This window comes from Vicugna pacos, chromosome 12 (assembly GCF_048564905.1).
Source record: "Vicugna pacos chromosome 12, VicPac4, whole genome shotgun sequence".
Taxonomy (NCBI): domain Eukaryota; kingdom Metazoa; phylum Chordata; class Mammalia; order Artiodactyla; family Camelidae; genus Vicugna; species Vicugna pacos.
The window spans coordinates 60,963,975-60,987,922 of NC_132998.1; the positions used below are offsets into that span (position 1 = coordinate 60,963,975).

The following is a 23,948-nucleotide window of genomic DNA, read 5'->3' on the forward strand; positions in this document are numbered from 1 at the left end:
TAGGCCCAAGGAGGTACTGAGTTACTGTGCCAGGTGCTTCCACAGACACTAATGCTCACATTCTCCCAGCCGGGGAGACTGAAGTTCAGTGAGTCCTGTGAGGAACTGTCCTAAAGTCATAGCTGGTGAACAGTAAAACAGAGGCAAATCCCTGTTTCCTGGTGACAAGTTCCATGAAACCTCTTAGCAGAATCTTTTAAGAAATGACAGCCCAATAGTAGGAATAACAAATGTTTATTCAGAAATGGGTAAGTAACACATAGTCTCCTCCATCCCTTAATGCCTCTTCCTCTCCTTTTTAACAAATGAGACACAGGTGGGGAATGCAAGGGAGTGGGAGGTGGAGAGGGACACAAGGATTGGCCCACCACCTTCTATTTCCCACGATGACATCCTGTAGAATAGGGGATGCAAACAGGCTCTATCCCACAATGTACCATATGGCTACCCAGAGGACAGGGTCCTGATGGCCAGGTGGCTGCAGCTGGGCTCAGTGAAGCCCTGTGATAACCAGAGCAGCCTGGCACGGGACTGGAGGGGAGATGGGAGGGTAAAGCCATGCAGGCAGGATATTTACCATCCCTACTGGAAGCAGAGTCCAAGCAGTGATCTGACTGTCCCCAGTACCTGAGAAACCAGGTCCTACTGTCTTGTGGGTGCTCTCTGGGGCCAAGAAGGGGAAAGTGTAGAAGGAATGTCTTCCAGCTGCTGAACAGAACTAAGTCTGCACCTATTCAAAGGGGTAGAAGGGAACAAAAGCAGCATTCTTTAAAGAACTGGAAAGTGGAGCACCATCAGGCACATTCCCTGCACTTCCCAGGCCTGGGCAACCTCAGAGCTAAAGGACTGCGCTGGTTCAACCCTGGGTCCTTCGTGCTTGACAGACTGAACTCTGTGGAAACCTGAGTTTCCAAGTTTTTCTTCACTGGGCTGGCCCCAAGCAGCTCATAAGAGGCTCTTGGTGTCTCAGGTCCCCTGTATACTTTCTAGGCTTGTGTCTAGCAGACTTGCCTGGAGTCAATCGCAGTGAGAGGACAAGAGGCCTGTGACCTGATCTCCACCTGGGCCATCTCTATTGACCAGGAGAGTGTGCAACACAGCTCTTGGGCTGACTGGGTTCCTATTAGGATGGCAGCTGGTTCCTATTAGAATGGCAGGGGCTTCCAATTCCCACTTTGTTTGAAAAGTTTAAAAAAGAGAACGGGGGAGTCAACCTCTCACAGCTGGAGAAAGCACTGTCCTTCAAACAGCCCCTGCCCTGCATTCCACGAGGCCACAAGAAAGCTATCCAGAGAATTTAGGGCACCATTTCCAGATTTTAAAAGATCAATTTGGGGCTGAGGTTAGGGGGAGACAGTGTGAGCAACAGAAGCCTACCTTGGTGATGAGGCGGAGAGTGAAGAAACATACTACAGGAAATGTTAACGTAGAGAAGAGCACAGAGTAGAACACAACACAGAAAGGCGGGTACCGTCCAGTGAGGAAGCTCTCTACCCCCCAGCGACTTTTCCCATGCTCAGGGGCCCCCAGTCCAACGGCCCATTGGTCACAATCTTTGCTTTGGGAAACAGAGCCACCCTCCTCTGCCCCCTGGCTGTCTCACTCCCCCACTCAAAGTTTGATCTTGAATTCTGTGGGCTGTGTGGTCACAGAGGCCCCTGAGGACTTGAAGAGTGCCTTCAGGATGGTGTCAGGGTCCACTTCAGCAGGAGGGTTGGGTGAGGTGGCAGAATTCACCCTGCGAGGCAGCTCACTTTCCTTCTTCACTGAGGGGCTGTCACTCAGCCGTCTGTAGAGAGCAGAGGAGAAGCAAAACCCTTGTCGGTTTTCCCTGAGGTGGAGTGGATCCACCGTCTCCTGAGGATCTGCTATAAGCTGGCCACCAAACATAATGCTTTCTGTACCCTTTTACCTTGTTTTGTATTATAGCAACCCTATCATTTTTAAAAATTTGCTGATGAGAAAACTGAGATGCAGCTTGCTATGATCTAGGGTTTTAAGTTTAGGAAACACTGCATGTCCCTTGGGGACAGCCAAACACAAATCAGCACATTATACATTCTCAGAAGTCTTACAGACTTCATTGGGTTCAGCCAGTGGTTCCCAGCTTACTAGGTCATAAAACCCACATTTTTCAGAATACAACTTACCTTGGAACACAGTTTAAGAAACTTATTTAAATCACAGAATCCAATATGAAGGGTTTAAATCCTGCTATTTCTAAATTTCAAAGTCTATTTCAAAGCCTGCCCCACACTATCCCACCTACTTTGGCACCTAATATTCTCCCTGGATCTCTGTCTCCTTGTCTACGAAAGGATTTTCTTTTGCATGTCAGTTTAGACATTTTTCTGCATCTCAAGCTCCAAGAAAGTCCTCAGTCCCAGGCCAGGAGTGTAGCCTGGGTGTGTGTAACAAAACAAGGGGTAGCACCCAGCACTGTCCCCATCAGAGGCAATCGTGAGATAAGTTTTCCATTCACTTGGACAATGGACACATAGATGTGCAAAAAGAGACACAACTGGTCTGCTCTCCACTTTCTTCTCAGGTGTTTCTAAATTATAAGGGTGGGGATGGGGTCTTAATGTTAGTCCCTGTGGGGTCAATCCCCTGCAGAAATGATGTGATAAGTCACTTTGTAAAATTTAAGCTTCCCGATTGTCTGTCTGCTTGCTGTCAGAGCAGAGGAAATGGGATGGAGCTGTGATGCAGGCAATTTACCCCTCAGAATAGAGATGATCATGGAGAGTAAACAAGCAGAAGAGCTCCACCCGGTCCCCTGTTTTGGAACTTACAGCAGGATGGGCTGGTCTGAGGTGATAACGTTCCCATTCATGTGAAGGTTGCACTTCATTGGTTGCCCTAAAAAAAACAAAACAAAAAAAGGCTCTGCCATGAGACCTCAGCTCCTTACACAAAAGGACAAAGACTGCCACTTGCATTACCAAGGGTCAAAGCACCCACAACTGGCAGCCCTGGCTTCACAGTTAGGGATGGGGCTGTCAGGTTTCAGCAAAGCAACCCCAGGGTGTGAGGTCCATGAAACCCTGGCAATGACAGCACCAAGAAGCAAAGTGGCAACAGACCCTGCTTTATGCAGGAAAAGATCAGAGTCAAAGTAAGCAAGAAAGTAGACTCAGCATAAAGCAATCCAAACTTGTTTGTGAAGCAAGTATTAAAGGAAAACGTCTACGGTATGAAATTAAGTGAAAAGAGTCAAAAATGAATGTCTGGGGGAGGGTACAGCTCAAGTGTTTAGCTTAGCATACACAAGGTCCTGGGTTCAATCCCGGTATCTCTTCTAAAAATAAATAAGTAAGTAAATCTAATTACTTCCCCACAAAAGATAAATAAATTTAAAAAAAAAAGTGTATGTTCAGATTTCTACTTTGTCCATGAAGGATTAACCTTAAAAGTTCTGGACTCCCACTTTATGTAATATGTGATAAGTATAACAGTAACAGCATAAAAAAAGGGAAAGAGAGAACAGAGCCCTAAAAGAGTAATATTTCTATATCTCACAGCAATTAAGTCAATCTGAAACACATTCTGATAAGCTACACATATACTGTAAACCCTTGATGAACCATTAAGAGAGTGAATCAAAACACATAATGGAAAAAATAAAGGAATTAAAATGTTGTATTAGAAAATATTCATATAATGCAAAAGAAAGCCACATAAAATATAAATGGATTAAATAATCCAGGCAAAAGGCAGAAGTTGTCTGGATTAAAAAAAAAATCCAACTATATGCTATCTATAGAGGACACACTTTAGATTCAAAGATATAAAAAGGCTGAAAGTAAAGGGATGGAAAAAGATATACTACCCAAACAACAACCCTAAGAAAGCTGGAGTGGCTATACTAATAAAAGACAAAATTGACTTCAAAACAAAAATGTTAACTACAGAGAAAGAGGGACATTTTATAATGATAAAAGGGTCAATCCATCAGGAAGAAAACTTATAAATATATATGCAACTAACAACAGAGCCCCAAATATACAAAGCAAAAACGAACAGAATTGAAAGAAGTAAACAAACAATAATAGTTGAAGATTTCAGTACTTCACTTTCAAAAGTAATGGAGAGAACAACCAGGCCGAAGATCAAAAAGAGAAGACTTAAACAGCATTATAAACCAACTAGACCTGACATCTACCCAAAAGCAGCAAAATATTCTCCTTAAACACTCATGAAACAGAAAGGAAATTTGGTAAATTCACAGTTATAGAAATCAAACAAAACAATCCTAAATAACCAATGGGTCAAAGAAGAAATCACAAAGGAAATTTAAAAATACTTAGAGATGAATGAATAAAGACAACATACCTAAACTTACAAATGCAGCTAAAGCAGTGCTTAGAGGGAAATATATAGCTGTAAATTAAAAAGAATGAAAAGACAACCTATAGAATGGAAGGAAATATTGGCAAATCAGTTATCTGACACATATTTTTACAATATAATTATTTTAAACTCTATTAAAAAGTGTCTGAACAGACATTTCTCCAAGATATACAAATAGCCAATAAGCTCAACACAACATCGTTAGCTATTAGGGAAATGTACATCAAAACCCCACCCAGTGTGTTTTATTAGTCTCTGCATCTCCACTTCCAGCACAGGGCCCTGGCCCACAGTGTACCCACTAAACAGAGAAAGAATAAATCAGTGGGCAGAAGGGCACAGCAGACAGAGTTTCTCTCTACAGGCTATCCCGAGATGAATAATATAAACCTGAATTCACTAAAATAGTTTACTCACGAGGAGCAGGGCTCACCCAGGTACCAACATTTAGACAACTTCAGGACTTTGAGGCACCCGTGTCCTAGTGGTAAGCAGGTCAACAACTGGAAGGTGGAGGCTACAGCTCTTGGCTTTCCTGGCAAGGTCTCTTATGAGGACCATCCATGGAGAAGTGGTGTTTCTATGTTAGCTAAACTAAGTGCTAAGGCTGGGTGAAAACCCAGGGCCCTGTCAAACAGGGAAGCTTAGCACCACCTGGAGACTACATCCCTGCCTGTTCTTGGTACACAGGAGGCCCCGGAGGGTTTAACGCACTGAGACGTCCACCACCCATCTCAGAGGAAGGCCTTCTCTGAGCAGTGAGGAGCAGGGAGGTGAGGTGGCTTCTTTCTCCCTGACTTACCGTCCAGACACCGGTTGTTATACTTCTTATATGCGGTGATGGCATCGTCCTTCTTCACAAAGACCACCTCTGCTACCCCAGGATGGACCAGCCGAGCCCGCTTCAGGGCTCCACACACACAGAAAAGCTCCTGCAAAGAACAAGAGGGGTTAGGGTTGGGAGAGAATTCTGGGCAGTCATCCTCCCTGTCTGCCATTCACACTCCAGAGAGGGCTCTGGGTTGACTGGAGGCTGTGCTCTGAATGAACAGCCCAGTACCCCAGGTTTCAGGGAAGCTCCATTTTAGGTGGCATTCCTGGGCCTTCCAACAGGCCTCAACATGGGACCAGAGGAGGGGAAGAGCTGTGCTGGCAGTGAGAAACGGGCTTGGCCTTACAAGCCTTGGAGTCCCTATCACTCCAAATCACCCCATCACAGTCCTCCTGCCTCAGTGCCCGCTTCAACAATGGTCCTAGTTATGGAATATGGAAATTCTCTCAGAGTGCTCTGTCATGAGAATGCACATGTAGATTCATCCATGTATCACCTAGGAATCAGAAATACAAATTCTGGAGTTCTATGCAGGGTGACCAACCATCCTGGTCTGGCTGGATTGAGGAGTTTCTCAGGACATGGGACTTTCAGTGCTATCCAAGAAGAGAGGCCCTAGAGGCCCCAGGATGACAGGTTACCCTAAGTCAGACAGACCTAGGTTTGATCCCTGGGGTGCTGCCTCAAGTCAGCTGTGTGACCTCAAGCAGGTTATTTAACTTCTCTGAGGGTGAGTGTTCTCTTAAGAAAAGGACTGGTCTAGCCTAACTCCCAGGGATGTTGAAAGCTCAACTGAAACCATTTCTAAGACAGTGCTTTGTACACATGTGCCACATAATCATTTACTCCAATCCCTCCTCACTGCACAGACCAGGAGACTGAGAGAGAGGGAACACAATGCGGAGATGGACTGCAAAGGCTGACTATCACCCAAGCCATTTCTTCACCTGCAACTGCCTTTCACAAGGTTGTTATGAGGATAAAGAGAAGATTTATGAGAAGGTTGCTGAAATAATTTGTTCCTAATGATAAAAAGGAAAAAGCTATATATCAGAACCAAGATACAGAACAGAATACTAAGTGTCATCCCAATTTTATTACTGTTGTTCTCTTGAAATTACCTATATGGGTAGAAAAGAGATGAGGGCAACTATTACTGACAGTTTACTATGAGTAGTGATCATCACAGGTGATTAGTTTTTCACTCCTCTGTAGTTTCTAAGATCCTGCATACAAAGTGCCTTCCAATAGTAAGTATATAAATAATAATAGCTACTATTACTATTACTATAGCTATTACTACTTTTATAATCAAGAAAAAATTGTTTTAATTCTTTATAATTTGTCAAGTATTACACAAAGTAGGCTACAATTTGCATTCTTGTGTGCACAGTTCACAAAGCAATCACACAGCACTCATGTTTCACAATTAAAACCATTAACAAACATGGTGGCCAGTGTGGGCTGTCACAAAACCTATGGCTCAGTTGCAGGTAGAGGCTGGAGTCCAGCTGCATTCATTCTGTGACCTAACAGTTGAGTTAAAAGGATACCTGGATTCTTTAACAGTTTTTTTAGTGCCTGAATGAAAATGAGGTTGAAAAGAAGTCCTGGCAGCATCTGGGCCACTCTTCACCAGATACCTGGATTAGGTTTTGCCGATAACTGCCACAGGGGTGACAGGAAGGACTGGAAGGACAATCCAGGAAGATCAACCACCAGATAATACCAATCCATCTCATTCCTTTTACTTTGGAGTCATCATGAAAATCCCTAACGGAGGCAGAAATTCCAAAGACTCTCAGGAAAACATGAACCACTGGATTTTGCACAGTGGGACTAATGGATCCTATGCAAGACAGTCCAGTATAATCCTCTGGCCCTGAGATTCAGGCTGGGCACCTTGCCCTGGTTTAGAAGTTGTGAGGAAAAGGGTTAACATAGCTGGTCTGACTGCTATCCTTTGGAAGGCCTGCTTCCAAGGTTGGCCCTTGGCTGGCATCTGGGAACTTGGATTCTGGGAAGTTTTCCACCCTAAATGATAAGAGGGCTCACTATGCCTAAACCGTGTGAACAATGTGGTTCATGCTAAATATGTGCTTTCCTTCTGGAGTCTGGAATTTTGGTTTATGCTAGGCAGGGGTGCCTATGTGATCAGTCCCTGATAAAAACCCTGGGCACTGAGTCTCCAATGAGCTTCCCTGGTTTCACACATGTCGTCACAACCAATTGTGAGGGGAGTAAAGTGCATCCTGTGTAACTCCACTGGGAGAGGACTCCAGAAGTTTGCACCTGGTTTCCTCCAGCCTTTGTCCCAAGAGACTTTTCCTTCTGCTGATTCTGCTTTGTATTCTGTAATGAATCTTAGCCCTGATATGAAACTCTATGCTTAGTCCTGAGTCCTCTTAGAGAATCAGTTAACCTGGGGTTCCTGGGGACCCTTGACACAGAACTGGCTTGAGATTTAAAATTCTGGCAGGCCACAGTACTCACAACAATGTCCTCCTCAGTGACTCGAGGGTGCAGATTATTCACGGTCATCTTGGTGCCTTCCAAAGGGCTGAGGACAGGCTGTCATAGACAAAAGAGAGTTACTGGAAGTCAGAGAACAGCTGTGTGCTCGAACAGCAGAACTCACTTGAGGCAAGGCCCAGGAAGGCCCCATGCCCCCAACACCTTATGCTAAAGGATGGAACCTCTCAACATTTCCCAAATATGCCAGGCTCTTTGAGACCTGAGCCTCTGCCTGGAATGCCACTCATGTTTCAAGACCCACCCAGCTCAGATGGCTCATTCTCCTTAAAGCCTTCCCAGATCTGTCTAGCGGAATCAAACACTCATTCCTCAGCACACTGGGCAGTCCTCTTCTGGGCATCCCTCTGCTTTATCACAAGGCACAGTGCTCTGTCTGCAGCTCTGTTTTCCCTTTCTGCCTGTGAGCTCCCTGAAAGCAGGAGCCACTGGGCCTTGGTTTACTCATTTGTAAAATGGAGGTGGCAACACCGACCTCAGAGAGGCACTATGAGGACCAATAGGGTACACAAGGCACACTTCCCACCCAGCACAGGCTAACTCTCAGCTGGTGCAGTCCCTTTCTCTTCTTCACCTTCACCTCACCTCAGCAGGCGGCAGCTCTTTGGGGGGCTCCTCCTTGTTCACTAGTGTCCGGGACATGTTGGTCAAGGCTTTTGTTCGAACAGAGGAGGGGAGAGCAGGAGCTGTGTATGCATCATTCTGAACCACTTTGGTGAGAGGAAGGGCCTTGGATACAGAAAGCTTGGAACCGCTCAGCCCAGCCTAAATAAAGAGGCAGACAAGAATCTGAGAAGCTAGAGACCTGGATGCCTTGGGGGGCTGACAACCCCAACCCCAAGGCCTCCCACCTCCCTAATTCCATCAGGATTCTAAAGCCAGAAAGGTGCCAGCTGCCAGGGAAGAGGCAGGAAGAGAGGAAAAAAAACAGCCTGCACATGTGCTCATAGAATTCCCAGTGTTGGAAACCCTTGGCAAAAATCTTCCACCTAGTTCTGAATAGGAGTCACAAGCTCACCACACCATTTAGACTTTATTAAAACAAAAAACTGGGGGCCAGTCAGAGGCCAAAAGCTTAGGGTCAAGTTCATTCCCAGATATGCTTCTACCACAATGGGCAGATCGTCAGCTCTAGGCTGGCTGGGAATAGGAACTCTCTTAAAAAGGTGCAGACTCCTGGCTTTTTGATCCCTATTCTGGCCTTATAGAGGTACCACGTGTAGTCCTGTCTCCTCAGCTCCCATACTGTCAGGGACATTCTGGCAGAATCAGCATGTGCAGATTAAGTAGAAGCAGTTCCCTCCCTCTCCTGCTTTCTAACTGGGGATGTGGCCCCTTGGAAATAAAAAGCAGCGAACTCTCTGATTTTAATGTGTCTGAGGAAAAAGATGCACGAGGCAGAAGTGGCAGATGGTCTTGCTAATTTAGGACAGTGTCTACCACACACTGACTCAGGGAGAAAGGAGGAATTCAGCAGCCAGACAGGCAGATTATGGGATAGGGTCAATTTACCAGATTATCCGAATCTAGATGAATCTAGATTCATGCTGGATCCCACATTTCTGAAGCTGTTTTCTGAGTCTCAAGAGCCAGTATACTGCAGTGGTTAAATAGTTAGCCTGGGAGCTAGACTGCTTAGGCCTAAATCCTAGATCCACTACTTACAAGCTGAGCAGATTTATTTAACCTCTCCGTGCCTAATTCCTCATCTGTAAAATAGGGGTAATAAGAGTACCCCTTCTCACAGGGTAGGAAGGAAGGGAAGCCTTAAATGAGTTCATATAAACACTGGGTTTTTTCCAAATAGGGTTAGCCACTAACTGAGCGAGCTGACAGCCCCCTTGGTAGCAGACCCAAGCACTCTAATTATTGAAAAGGCCAAGCCCCTTTGTAACAAACTGGCATCATTCAGTTTCACACATTACTACTGGTTACCATTGGACTTTAAGAGCTTCAGTGGTAACCAGGAAATTGGTCCACACATTCAGTGCCATGACCAAAACTGAGTCTTTGGGCCTCTGAAAGCCAAACAAAAGCATTTAGCTTGGGCGCCCACTCACTTCCCTATGTTTAATTTGGCCATATCCACTGAGCGAAGCAGGGCAGACCTCCCTGAGGTTCCCAGATATCATTCTCTTTCCTTCTCTGTGTGGTATCTCAGCATCCTAGTCCATCAAGCCCACATGCAGGCTGTACCTGAAGCCTTCAGGTAGGGTTCAGTATATTCTTGCTAACACACCAAGCAGGGAATCCACTCTTAAGAAGGCCCAGACTTCAGAAAGGGCCAGAACTGCTGGCCGTGGAAGGAAGGGGAACTGGCAGAATGTCCTGCCATAAAGGAAATAAAATGTGATTCCATCCTCTGGGATCACTCACATTTTCTCTGAAGTGTCTCAAACACAGCAACTGGCAGCTGTAGCCCTGCACTTCACGACCAGTGGACACCCTGGTTTCAGCATTTATAAAAACCAGGGGTTAGACTAGTTCTGGTTCTGATAATCTTATGACCCAAATGAAATATTTCTGAACTGAAAGGCCTGACTCTCCACTACCTCTCCCCTGCACCTGATCAGACACCCACAGAATGTAGGAAAAACATAAAATGTCATACCACATGGTGGAGGAAGCTGCCTGAGGCTGCAAATTTCATCTGTTTACTAGGAATAGGAGCTACAACATCATCATCTTCATCTAGGTCGTATAAATTCTGGAAAAAAGAAAAACAAAAGAAATACAAACTAACGTGGCATGTAAGCTCTCAACAGACATTTGCAGCAAGGAGAGGAGGTGAGGGCTGGAGTAGTGAGGAAGAGGGAGAAGTGGGTGCAGGGGGAGTGTTTAGGGAGACTGGTCTGGAAGACTGCCACCCTGCCCACAAGGACCCAATGAAAGTGCTACAACTCCAGGTACTTCAGAAGCACTCTTCTACAAGTCGACAATACCTATCAAGGGTCCCTAAAATGTCTGTTTATATCCTTTGGCTCACAAAGTCTGTTGCAGGCAATCTGGCCTATAGAAATATACCCAAACCCTAGAAAGAGCTTTATCTACAAAGATGTTCACAGAAGGATTGCTAACAGTGAAAATTACAGGAAAATGGTTGAAATAAACTAGAACATCAACTCAATGAATTATGCAGTTATTAAAAATGTTTATGATGAATGTGAATCACAGAAAAATGCTTGAGTTTACTAAGTGAAAACAGAACAAAACTAGATAATAACATAATCACAACCACAACTATGCATTAAATAAATGTCTCTCTCACACACACTCACACACACACAAATCCCCCAAAATACAGGAAGGAATCAGGGCAGAATTTCAATGGGGGTTGGCTGTGGACAGCCAGAGCATGAGGACCTTTTTTCCTGCCTTCTTAATCTTTCTCTGTTTTGAAAATTTTCTGTATTAAATAAGCACATACTACTTTCACTTGGGGGGAAGAAAAGATTTTCAGTTTGCCTCTCTGCCCCTATACAGTCAAGAAGTTTCTTCTTAAAACTCATAAACTGCAAAAAGTCAGTTGTAATCCCTCCTTGGGCCAGGCTTATTAATTCACCTTTTAGGCCACATCAAAACACATTAAGTGTACACACACACACACACACACACTCCACCTGTTTGGCCTGGTGGTTATTGATGACGTTGATCCTCATTCCAGCAGGATGAGCATGAATTGGTGCCATGATCTTCTGCTGTGGAACCTAGAAACACCCAGTGGTCACAACTCACCCCACAGGGCCCATATGCATTCCCTATGAAGAGGAGGTCACTAAACTTAAATTATGGTGGGCATTCAGTTCTGGTCTATGGTAAAAGGCCCTACAGACTGCCTCATGCCCAGGGCAGGAGAGTGACAGGAAGACTTGTCATCCTGGAGATCACGTGACAGTACACATGCAGTGCTCAAGGAACCTGGCTTAATAAATGTTCACTGTCGCTGCTGTTACTGTCACCAAAGTTGCTGTGAAGATTAAATAATGCTTCCATTCCCTTTGGGGCAGCAGCTATGAAGGTGGCCAGGACACTGCACTAAGAGCCAGGTCTGACTGGGCTCCTATCCAGGTCCTCCCACTGACTGGCTGTATAGCTTAGGGCACAATTACTCACATCTCTGAGATTTAGACTCTTTTATAAAACTGGGGTAATAATCCAGGGTTGCAGCAAGGAACAAATGTCAAGTGCCTGCCACATAGCATGTGCTCAACAAATGTTTTGTCCCCTCCTTTCTCTCCCCTCTACCACCATCTCACTTGGAAAGGCACTTAATTTCTCTGGACCGCCCCCTGCTCCTTTTCTTTTACATAAAACTGAGATGACACCTTGCCTTCCTCATACAGTTACTATACAAACACTTGGGGGAACTGACATTTTGCCTCAACACTCCTGGTCCCTGGTCCCCACCTGAATCTACAGTTGTTACTGGTTTCCAGGAATTTATGACAAGAGCCACAACCTACCTGGATGGTTTTAGTGAGCTTCAGAGCAGGGGTCACCGTCCCAATGGGTGGGCTCATGAAGGCAGCAGGGGAATTCCGCTTCAAGCTGATCTTCTCCCGGGCGTCGGCCACCTGGCGAGGCTTCTGGGGCACTGCGCTCTGCTGTTTGCGGGAGTTCAGCATCTCTCTGGCATCTTGCACTTTCCCTTTGATCCGGAACCGGGCATCTTTTTGCAAAAGCTTTTCCCGGGCATCTTTGACTCCCAGCTTGAGCCGGGCATCTGAGAGGCCAATTTTCTGCCGAGCATCAAATCTCTGCTGGAAAGTGGCCGTGCGTGCTGGCTGGCTGAGAAGGCTCTGTTGGATCCCAACACGAGATCGAACACCTCCAACTCCTGGTCGGGCATTGAGCCTGCAAATGAAAACTGCCGTATTAAGAGGATCTGGATATCAACAGGAGCCTGTAGAAGTAAAGATGTGGTAACACTGGGAACAAAGGAAGTCCTGGAGAAACCACAAAGCTGCTCCCTGTCTGAGGAAATAATTAAATCTACAGAGACTTCTTTTATGACCCTTAACTTTGCACTGTGAACAGTATAAGGAAGGAAGGCCTGGTGGTTTCTATCACTACGTAAGACTGCTTTAAAATAAGAATATCCCCCAAATATCATAACCTACATCTCTGAAGAGCAACTTCAGTTTCTAAAGTTCTTCCACATCTATGCGCTCAATCAGCCCTCTCAGCACCCTGTGAAGTCGGCATTATTATGCACATTTTACAGTGGAGGAAACAGGCTTAGAGGAGTTAAATGATTAACAACAGCGCCCAGCTGGCCTCTGGCAGCCTCATGCCTCCACTGCATGCAGACACCCCTAGGGGGCTGGGACCAAGAAAGGCAACACATGGGTCTAGATTGGAGCCAAAGGACTAACAGACTAAGATATAAAGATTTAATAGAAAAAAAAATCCTGTCTGAATAGTTTCTATTCACAACACTTCTGACTCGAAATGTGTAGGGTTTTTTCTCACACTAATTCTCCAACTCTCTAGACACCAACTGAGTGTCCTACAGCTCAATTCTGACACTAACTACCTAGAGTTGTCACAGACTCCACAGGCTGAAGGCTCAGTCCTATGAGACTGCCCTCATTTCAGATGCCAATTTCAAGTCCTGTGCTTCCTGCTCATCTGATTGACAGGCTATAAATCAAGGGTTCATAGGATTCTCTTCAAGTTCAATAATTTGCTAGAACAGCTCACAGAACTCAGGAAAACAGTTTACTTAATTACTACCAGTTATTATAAAGGATACAGCTACTGACACCACATTGTAAAATGATTATAACTCAATAAAAAATGTTAAAAAAAAAAAGGATACAACTAAAGCACAGTCAAACCGAAGAGATGCATAAAGCAAGGTATGGGGAAGGGGTGTGGAGTTTCCATGCCCTTTCTTGGCACATGGATGTGTTCACCAACCCAGAATTTCTCCAAAGTCAATTGTATAGGGGTTTCTGTGGAGGTTCCATTATGTAAGCATGATTGATTAAATCACTGACCACTGATAAGCTCAGTCTCTAGCCCCTGTCTCCCTCCCTGCAGGTGCAGGGTGCAGGGGGGTAGGATGGAGCTGCAAGTTTCAACAGGCTTATCATACCTGGTCTTTCTGGTGACCAGCCCCGTCCTGAAGCTATCTAGGGGCCCATCTTATGAGAACAAAAGATGTTCCTATCACCCTCATCACTCAGGAAATTCCAAAGGTTTCAGAAACTGCCAGGGGAAAAGACCAAATATATATTATCACACTCTGCAACAACAAAAATGTCAAAATCAGAAACTCAGGATTGGAAAGGAATGAAACTCCATTGAACAAGCCCCATTCTCTTCTGTTGGCCCTTACATGGCTTGAGAGTGAACAGAAGACCCCTTTGAGTACAATTCTGGAAGTCCCTCCTGGGGTCTATGGGCTTCCACCTCATCCCACCTGCCCAGCTCATCACAAGGCCTCTCCACTGCTGCCATGCAAACACTACTCCCGCGGAAGGCGCACTGCCTGGGGACACAGGTTCCCACGGCAGTGTCTCCTCTTTGGGAAATCCTTTCTGATTCTTCTAGGACAGCCCTCCTTTGTGCCTATTATTACATCTGCTTGGGTTATCTTCTCTAACCATCCTGGACTGGGAGGGGAGGGGCCCAGGGCTTTGTTAGTGTTGCTGAGCCCTGGCTCAGTATCAGAAATGCCTGAAGAGCTTCTTAAAAATACAGCTCTCTAAACCCCAACCCAGAGCTACTGAGTCCAAAATCTGAAGGCCTGGGCATATGCGTCTTTCACTCCACAGGTGATCCTGCAGAACAGCAGTGTCAAGAATCTCTGGCCTGGAGTTAGAAGGTAAAACTGCTGAAAAAGCAAGTTCCTGTGCCATTTCCCACATCACCGCCCAGGCCTCCCAGGAGGCATCCTTCATGGTGGGCAAGCCACTGCATTCTCCTACTGCCTCTCTTCCTCAACCAGATGGAGTGAGACTGTCCACCAGCACCTCTGCTAAGAGCAAGAGGGTACCCACAGGTAAGTCTGCCTGGTACCAATAAAAGAAAACCTGAACCTTCACTCATCTTGTTATCCTTAGCATAGTGGAAAAACACTGCACAAGAGCCACATCTAAGGCAGTGATGTGCAGAATCATTTTCTTTGAAAAATGGCAAATTACCTTAGGATTTAAGTATCTTCCAGTGGGTTTATACAAGAAACAGGTGGAAGAGAGAGTGGAAGGTGTAAGGGGTCATTTACTGATTTGATCAGATTAGGTTTAAGGTAGGTGGGTGGGTCCATGGGACTGTTTGTCTGTCTCTACTCTATTTTCTCATGTAGAGACTCTGGGAGACTGAGGTGCTAAGAAAAGCAAGGCTAAAAGGAAGGAGGTGTTTAGGGAGGCCAGTAAGCACAATTAGGGAGAGGGAAACAGCTGTGTGCTGCAGTGTCTATTCCTCCCTGAACTGGGGTAACCTAGGCTTTGTAGCCTGCAAAGCAATGGGCAATAATGAGGCTATACTTTGTGGTGACCACAGAAACCAGCAGCTACACTGAGAGGCTGTGGTATTGGTGGATGGAATAACATGAACTTCATAACAATTCTACTCCCAGGACCAACTGGCAGGTGAGGTGCCCCTGCTGTTTATTTTTTGTTGTTGGTTTCAACTCCCTACATGTCGATGATGCCCATCAAAGAAAAGCAACAAGCTGTCAGTTCAGACCAAGAGCTACTATTGACGGCCTACTCATAAAATGGGGAAAAAGATTTTGATCAACATTTACCATCCTCATCCAGGTAAAACCAGTTAATGGAAAGCATTCCAGATGAAATCCTTCACTCATCAAGCACTGGAACCCTCTGAAGGCAGAGGCTATGGGTACCAAAAAAGAGCATGGCGAGGAACAGGCCTAGAAACAACCGGTGGGGTGCGGGGGAGGGGACATATAGATAACCAAATAATCAGCATACTCCTGCTCTAGGAGAGGAAGGGCCCAAGTCTGTGGGACTGTGGGAGAGCTGAGAGGTGGCCCAGGGTGTCTGGGAAGAGCCACGTCAAAGGGCATCCCAAGCAGATGAAATGTGGCAAGTGTCCCTAGAGCCCACAGCTTGCAGCTTCTTTGCTCTTGCAGCTGGGGTGTGGGGTAGGGGAGGGGGGAGACACTTAAGCTTTCCCTATTTCCCCACCCTCAAGAGCATTCCTTCACTTCTCCCGTTATCACTTCCACAGCTGAAGGCTCCCTCCTGGAGGGAGGACACTGGACAAAACTTCTATTAAGGCACTTACCATGTAGCAACACAGTGATTTGTTTACAAGCCAGCACTTCCCACTGGACTAAGAGCTCCCCAGGGATACACCCTACCTCCCAAAGCCCAAGTCAACACTGCCCCAGGGGAATGACAAAGGCTCAGAGAGCTTTCCGGTCCTGGGCTCCAGCTATGTCAGGGACCCTACAGGGTTCCTATCTAACATTCTCCTTTTAGGCCCACAATCTCTGAGATTAGCTGCCATCACTTCCATCTTAGAGAGGAGAAACCAAATCAAAGAGCTAGCGGCATGGCTGGGACTGGATCCCAGACTCCAGAGTCCATTATAACAGGTCCCAAGCTTCCCTCCTTCCTACTCCAGGCCCAGGAGTTAAGACAGAAGGGATGGCTGCCCTAGAAGGACTTCTGGAGAAGATGGCCTCTGCAAGGGCAGTCTATCACCCAGCCCTCATCAACTGGCCCAGTACCCTGCTAGGATCCTGGCCAACAATCACTCTCCCAGCTGAGAGAGGGGCACCCACACAGCCATGGTACAGGGCCACCCTGGCCTTACCCTAAGAGAGGGACCCACAAGGATCTTGCTGGCCCCGAGCTGCAGGAGCTTCAGGTACTTTAGGAAAGGTCTCCTAGAAGAGAAAGCAGCTGGTCTCCGACTGAGTGGGCATTACAAAGGGAACCAGGATTTTTCTGGTCAAGATGGCGGAGTAGCAGGACCATGAGCATGCCTCTCCTTGCGACTACAACAAAACCACAACTGACTGCTAAACAACCATCAAAAAAAAGATTGGAACCCAGCTAAAAAAGATATTCAACTGGAAACATAAACAGGGAACTACAGGGGGATTGTCGGAGGGGCATGCTCGGCCCCATACTCCCAAGTGGGCGTTCTACAAGCTGAGGAATAATTAAGTCACAGAGGCCCTCACACAGGAATGAGAGCTCTGAGCCCCACATCAGGCTCCTCAGCCCAGGGTTCTGGCATTGGAAGGAGGAGACCCCAGAACATCTGGTTTTGAAGGCCAGTGGGGCTTAGCTCCAGCAACCCCATGGGACTGTGGGAAACAGACTTCAGTCTCTTGGAAAGCGTACACAGAAACATGTGCACCAGGTCCAAGGACAGAGGCAGTGATTTCATAGGAACCTGGGCCACACCTGCCTGCTGGTTTTGGAAGTTCTCCTGGGAAGGTAGGAGACAGCTGCGGCTCACCCAGGGGACATAAAAGCTGGTGGCAGACGTTCCGTAAGTGTTCATCTACAGGAGATTTCCTGAAGGCTGAAATCTTGACTGGATCACTAGCACCAAGACATAACCCCACCCAACAGCCTGCAGGCTTAAGGGCTGGGAAGCCTCAGGCTAAACAACAAACTGAGTGGAAACACAGCCCCACCCATCAGCAGACTTCCTGAGCCACAAACACCTCTAGACAAGGCCCTACCCACCAGAGGGCCAGGACCAAGCTTAGCCCAGCAGTGGGCAGGCACTGACTCCTTACGCCAGGAATCCTGCATAAGCCTCCAGTCCAGCCTCATCCACCAGGGAGCAGATACCAGAAGTAAGAAAACAACAATCCCAAAGCCTGTGGAAGGAATCCACAAACACCGGCCAGACTCTATACTGGACCCTGGCCCTTGGGGGACAAGAGAGGAGGGTACTGCTGGGACACATAGGACATCTCCCACAGAGGGCCACCTCTCCAAGGTCAAGAAACATAACTAACCTATCTAAAAATACAAAGAGAAAGACAGACGATATGAGATGGCAGAGGAATGTCTCCCCGGCCAAGGCACTACATAAAATCCCAGAAGAAGAAATAAGTGATGAGGAGATAGGCAATTCATCCAAGAAGTTTAAAGAAATAATGGCGAAGATGTTCAGAGAACTCAAGAAGAGTATAGATGCACAGAGCGAAGCTTTTAGCAAAGAGTTGGAAAATATAAAGAATACCCAGAGTTGAAGAATAAAATTACTTAATGAATAACACACTAGAAGGAACCAAGAACAGACTAAATGAGGTAGAAGAATGGATCAGTGAGCTAGAAGACAGATTAGTGGAAATCACAACTGAGGAACAGAAAAAAGAAAAAAAGAATGAAAAGAAATGAGGCTAGTTTAAGAGACCTCTGGGACAACATGAAGAGCACTAATATTCATATTATGGGGTCCCAGAAAGAGAAGACAGAGGGAAAGGACTTGAGAAAAATTTTGAAGAGATAATAACCAAAAACTTCCATAGCTTGAGAAAGGAAACAGTCACCCAAGTCCAGGAAGTGCAGAATTCCACACAGGATCAACCCAAAGAGGAACACACCAAGGAATATACTAATCAAATTGACAAAAATTAAGAGTAAGGAGAAAAATTTTAAATCAGCGAGAGAAAAGCAAGGGAACTCCCATAAGGTTATTAGCTAATTTTTCAGCAGAAATTCTACAGGACAGAAGGGAGTGACACGATAAGTGATAAAAGGGAAAAACTTACAACTAAGGATACTCTACCAGCAAGGCTCTCATTCAGATTTGATGGAGAAATCAAAAGCTTCACAGATAAATGAAAGCTAAAAGAACTCAGCACCATCAAACCAGCTTTACAACAAATGTTAAAGGAACTTTTCTAGTCATCAAACCACTAGAAAAGAGTACAAAGGGAACCAGGCTGCATAAACACTGACAGTGGAAGACTTCATTGACGACCATTTCCACCACACAGCAGAGGTCAGACACAGCCTAATTCAAACCTGAGCCTGTCCTGAACGAAGATTTCCTATCTTCATCTGTCTTCTCCAAATTCTACTTCCTCCCATCACCAGGGTACCAAAGGTTACCAGTATTTATAATTAAAGGAGGTGGGATGATATTACCATGTGATAAACCATAATTTTATAAAATCATAAAATTGGGCAAATCTAGACTCCACAGCATCAATTATGCTTTCAAAAAGTTAAGTTACCCAATTTCTTTTATCACCATTCAAGCACCTGAACATTACTGCCAAGGGGTAGGGGTGGGTAGGGGAAGAGAAAGCTATTGAAAGCAATTAGTTTGAATAACTAAAGGAACAATGAGATTCTTGAAAACAAATTTCACATCTCCAAACAGAGACTGGAGAAAGGGGAAAATTCAAGTTTTCTGGTTCATTCCAACTGGGCCTGAAGAGTACACGTTTGTAGAAGGAGAGGCAGGGGAGATTATGCCTCTGCAACCTTAATGTGTTCATATTTCTCAACAATTTCCCTCCTGATAATCTGTAATGGCTGTCTGAAGTGTTGTATTGAGAGTTTCAGAAGTCTACCATGACCACATGAGGGGCAACTGGTTATCAGGGTTAATGAAAGATTTTACAAAGAAGGTGATCTCAACTAACAGTTTTGAGCACCTACTATAGATCCATAAACTCTGACACACCTCCTTTAACGCTCACAACTCAGAGAATTAGGTTATTACCCACATTTTATAAAGAAACTAAGATTTAAGTTATTCAAGGAGAATAACCATCTCAAATCACAGAGCTGTAATGGTGAAGGCTGGATTTGAACTTCACTATACCTGGTTAAAACACCAATAAATCAAATATGGGTCAAAAATAAAGAACTCCAAGAGTTAAGGAAGGGTGAGTACTGTGCCCAGGGTGAGGAAAAAAATTAGGACTCCAGTCATATCCAGGGACATAATGCACCCTCTAGTGACCAGAGGGTGAGCACACACACCAAGGACGGCAGACAGTGTATTCACACACCACACTGCTTATCTGGCAAGAAAGACCACCAAGATGCCTCGTGCTGGTACTTTTATCTATTTGAACAGCACAAAAGGTACATTTTGGGGAGGGAGGTGATACAGTTGTGGATGCAGTAGCACAGGTAAGCTATTTCCCTCAATTCCATACACTCAGCTCCCTGGTTACACCAGTTTCCTTTCCTGAGAAGCTTTAGGGGGTTCAGTGTTCAGGCTTTTTATAATCATTGCCCTTCTCCTTGCATTTGAAAAGACAGCTATTCATCCCAGCAGGCAGTACTACTGGTTATAAGGCAGGCATTAGTCATCAGGAATTTTTCAAATAAACACTCCTGCTAGGGGCAGGTCTCTAAAACATAGAGCCAATTATGTTACCCTCCTGCTTCAAGAACTGCTAAGGGCTACCTAACAAAGTCCAACCCCTAGTCTGGCCCCCTCTGCTTGCAGCCTCCCCTCCCACTACAGACTCTCTTATGTTCCTGAAATACATGCTGCACTTTTGGCCTCAGTAAATGTCTGGGAGGGGGAGAGAGGGAGGTTTTGAGCAAGTCTCTTAACTGCCCTGCCCCGTCACACCTGAAACAGTACAACTGTGCACGGCTTTCAGACCCTCACCAGGTACTGCAGCAGGTCCTGGAAGTAAGTAGTGTGGACCAGAGGGCAAGCAGCCCAGTGGAGCCTAGCATACACATGATGACCAGGGAGGGCTAGGAATCCCTCACTCTCTTGGATCTGCTTGTGGAAGGTAGAGAGATAGCTGGCTCTGGACAGATGTCCAGTCCAAAGGATTCAGGCCCACAAAGCAGGCCCCGGATTATCTAAAGTGGATTTTAATCCATGGAGTCTTTAGGTTAGAAAGTGTATGTTGAGGCTATCTCTCTATAGGGAGAAAACATAGTTTAGTTCTAACTATTACTGAGGGTCAATTCTGAATTAGGTGCTTCAGAGGCATAAGGAAAAACAAGACATTATTCCTTTGCCCTCCAAGAGAGTTTTGTGCAGATGCCTCATTTTAAATTGTGATTCTTCCTTCCAAGCTAATGTAACAACTCATTTCCCTCCTCTCTGTTCCAGGACTAATTTCCTGTACCTGATTTCAATAAAGAAACCAGCAGTGAGTACTAGGACCAGAGCCCTGGCCTAAACTGAAAAGTTCCCTTACCTCCTCTCCCCATGGCTCCAAGGACTTTCCAGATAAGCATCTGGCCCAGAGCTGCTCACCTCCAGCTACTCAAGGCCCAACTTTCTCACTGAAGCTTCCTGTCACCTTCATCTAATTACAAGGAAGCAGTGGACAGACAGTCATCCTCTGAAGGTTAAACTAAGCAAACCAAAGAAGGGGTGCCTTGACTAGCCAAATCAGTGATGCTTCACATCTAAAGGAAGAAATGTGGCAGGCCCATACTGCAGCTGGTGCCCAGTGCTGCCCTGGGGAGAGTCATCTGTGGGTCTTCAACAACTGAAGTCACTAGCGATGTTCTATGTGTGGGGAAGGGAAGCACCTTACCATGAACTATATGAAGTATCATAAAATCATCCCCATCTTATCTAATTTTCTCCTGATTTCTAATTTTCAAGGAATCTTTTGACGAACAATTGGGGGCCAGGCAATAATGATAATAACACCTTTCTGATATGGTGTGATAAACACAAAACAGAATGGCTGTGCTGAAGAACAAGCACATTCCACGATGACCTGTGGGAAGAGGTTATTTACACCGCTACAGGCTGAGTCTTTTGCTATTTCCACTAAGAGGAGAAAAAGAAGTTTTCTGAGATGGTCACAGGTTCCTCCTAAATTATTAAGCACAAAGTCCTTCCTGGGACACCCATGCAAAGTTCCTCGTAAGGAGATTTATTCTAGGAAGCATGCATTTATTTAATGTAGGAAATGACATTTGTTCACTGAAATTTGTTCAGACCTTTCACAGTTCTTGACAGGTACCCCTCTCCCCAATTTAGTTTTTCTCTTTGTTGGCTATGCAAGTTTCCAGCAGGTTTAGCCCAAACACAGCATGCAATCCAGTTTCTTCTACACTAGTCTCCTTCCCTGCACTTTCCCCCAATCCAATCTTCACATGATACCAAAGCAATACTCTCACACTAAAGATTGGACATTACTTTTCTACTTAAAAGCTTTCAATAATGATGATGATGATGATAACTAACATCTATTAAGCACTTAGTATCCATCAGATGCTTTTTGAATGTACTTTAGATACTTTAATCCACTTAGTCCTGACAATGCCTAATGAAGTAAATATGATCCATGTTTTATAAATAAGGAAAAAGAGGCAGGGAACTGTTAAGTAACTTTCATAAGATCATATGGAAAATGGGAGAAGCAGGGATTGAAAGTTGGCAGTCTGACTCTAGGACCTGATGCTTACCTATTATGTCCCCAAGGGGGAGGGATTTGGGTTTCTATTCCTCTCATATTTAATCCTCTCAACCACCTACCAGGAACCATTTTTACAAATGAGGAAACTGCCCAGCTCAGAAGTCATCTAGCCAGGGAGGTACAGAACCCAACAATGAGGCCTGCCTGGCTGTACAGTCCCTGCTCTTTCCAGGGATCCATATATCCTCCCTTCCCTACATTCATACCCAATGCCCAACAAAAGACTCTGCACACAACGTCAAAAAAGTACAGATTCAACAGACAGTACAGACTGTCTGCAGTCGGGAACTGAGCAGTGAGTGGCTGCAGGATGTGCACGTCCTGGGAAGGTGGCTCATTCAGTAACTGTCCAGCAAACCTGTGAAACCTGTACGGGCTTAGATGTGACAGGAGGACCCAGCACCAATTCCATCCACATCAGTTACTAGAGAGAAGACTTAGGGTAGAACTACTCACAGATAATAGCAAAGTAAATGAATACTGCGTGCCTATTACAAACCAGAAGCCAGGTGAAGTGCCGATTGGTGCACGATGTGGTGGCAGGGGCAGTTGTGGTGGATGTGTGGGGGATACATTTCAGACAGTAAGAGAATCTATTTTCTAGCCACAGGCACACAGGAGGTGTTAATAAACATCTGCTAAGTGAACAACTGTCTGAGAAAACAGTATTTAACATCTTACAGTCTGGCTGTTTACAAGGACATCTGAACTATCTTAACGTGTGCTAGAAAACTATTGGTCACAGTCCCCACTTTTTCATACAGGTGAACTGGAGCGCCTAAAGGCTGGAAATGACTAACCATATTTGAGGGTCCAAAGGAAGTTTGGAGCATATAATTGCAAATCATCTCTGCAGTTCCTCACCCAGATACAGACCAATCTTCTCTGAGAACCATCAAGAAACAGCCAACCTCCAGCCCGTCCCACCTGTTTTTCTGCCTAAGCCTGAGGCCAACTTATCCAACTCAAAAGTGCAATCAGCCCCGATATCAGCTCTCCGTGGCTTCGGGCAAGTCACTCCACCTCTCCCAGCCTCAAGTCCTCATCTGTAAAACGGCCGGCCGACGGGATTGCGAAAAGGGAAAATGAGGCAGCGTGTGCAGGAAAGCGCGTAGAGAACCCGAAACGCCACACAAAGGGAGGCGAGTGTCAGTAGTGGCAGCTCGGAGAGGGGAACCGGGTGCGGGATTTGGAAACTAAAGGTCTGGGTTTGGGGCTTGGCTTAGGCAGTAACAGACCGGGAGAGCGTGAGCAAGTCACTTCCCCACGAAACTTTATTCGTTCTAACTCTAGGGCTGCGCTGAGATCATGGAGCAGTGGCGAGTCTCCTCAGACGAGGGGCTGCGCCGGGGAGACCCTATAGACGCCGGGCCGTGGGGGCAGTCCGTCCCCTCCGCGGCGGCAGCTCCGCGCCCCGTGGGGCGCCCTCCAGGCGGCTCCCTCAAGCCCGGCAGCCCGGCCCGGCCGCTGACCGGCCACCCCTGGCCCGCTGGAACGACGGCGCCTGCAGCCAGTGGGCGGTCGGGCGGCCCGGTCCGCGGCGGAGGCGGCGGCCGGGCCAATGAGGAGCGCTGCTGCGGCAGGGGGCGGGCGCAGACGGCCCTCCGCGTCGAGCCCGGGCCGCTCCCTCCTCCGCCCCGAGCCCCGCTAGGACTCGGACCCTGAACTCTGAAGGGAGAAAGGACCACTTACCGCCCCTTTGCCGCAGCCCCACGCTTCCGGATTAGCTCGTCCAGGGAGATGTCCGCCATCTTGCACCGCTGAGGGAACCGCGAGCAGCTTAGGGGTCCCTCAGCCCTCGAGCCCGCCCCTTCGGCCGCTACGGAGCAACTAGCAGCTTCCGGCGTTCCGCGAACTCTC

General features: G+C 46.2%; 1 protein-coding gene and 1 long non-coding RNA gene across 4 annotated transcripts; one reads left to right on the plus strand and one right to left on the minus strand.

Annotated features, from left to right (window-relative positions):
• Nucleotides 1-215: 215 nt before the first annotated feature.
• On the minus strand, nucleotides 216-23,939 carry POLDIP3 (DNA polymerase delta interacting protein 3). Of its 3 annotated transcripts, XM_072973629.1 has the most exons (10): nucleotides 23,781-23,939; nucleotides 12,181-12,571; nucleotides 11,338-11,424; nucleotides 10,329-10,424; nucleotides 8,303-8,482; nucleotides 7,679-7,756; nucleotides 5,156-5,285; nucleotides 2,796-2,862; nucleotides 1,710-1,789; nucleotides 216-1,650 (listed from the first exon to the last, which is right to left on the minus strand). In XM_072973629.1, exons 1-10 carry the CDS (start codon nucleotides 23,837-23,839, stop codon nucleotides 1,547-1,549), a joined length of 1,272 nt encoding a protein of 423 aa, XP_072829730.1. In that variant the 5' UTR covers nucleotides 23,840-23,939; the 3' UTR covers nucleotides 216-1,546. The 3 variants fall into 3 exon arrangements, with proteins under 3 accessions (XP_072829730.1, XP_072829728.1, XP_072829729.1); XM_072973627.1 differs by having other exon boundaries at nucleotides 216-1,789; nucleotides 23,781-23,938; XM_072973628.1 differs by lacking the exon at nucleotides 11,338-11,424 and having other exon boundaries at nucleotides 216-1,789; nucleotides 23,781-23,938.
• LOC140700521 (uncharacterized) lies at nucleotides 14,376-21,234 on the plus strand. The gene is made up of 2 exons (XR_012078932.1): nucleotides 14,376-14,726; nucleotides 20,762-21,234. It is a non-coding gene; the product is annotated as an uncharacterized lncRNA (long non-coding RNA).
• Nucleotides 23,940-23,948: the final 9 nt, after the last annotated feature.

Excerpts from the sequence above, each read along its gene's own strand:
- POLDIP3 (XM_072973629.1), bottom strand. The coding sequence starts at position 23,839 with ATGGCGGACATCTCCCTGGACGAGCTAATCCGGAAGCGTGGGGCTGCG. Across the intron at positions 12,572-23,780 it reads GGGGCTGCGGCAAAGGGGCG|GCTCAATGCCCGACCAGGAG; the intron begins GTAAGTGGTCCT and ends TTTCATTTGCAG. Across the intron at positions 2,863-5,155 it reads TAACAACCGGTGTCTGGACG|GGCAACCAATGAAGTGCAAC; the intron begins GTAAGTCAGGGA and ends TGTTTTTTTTAG.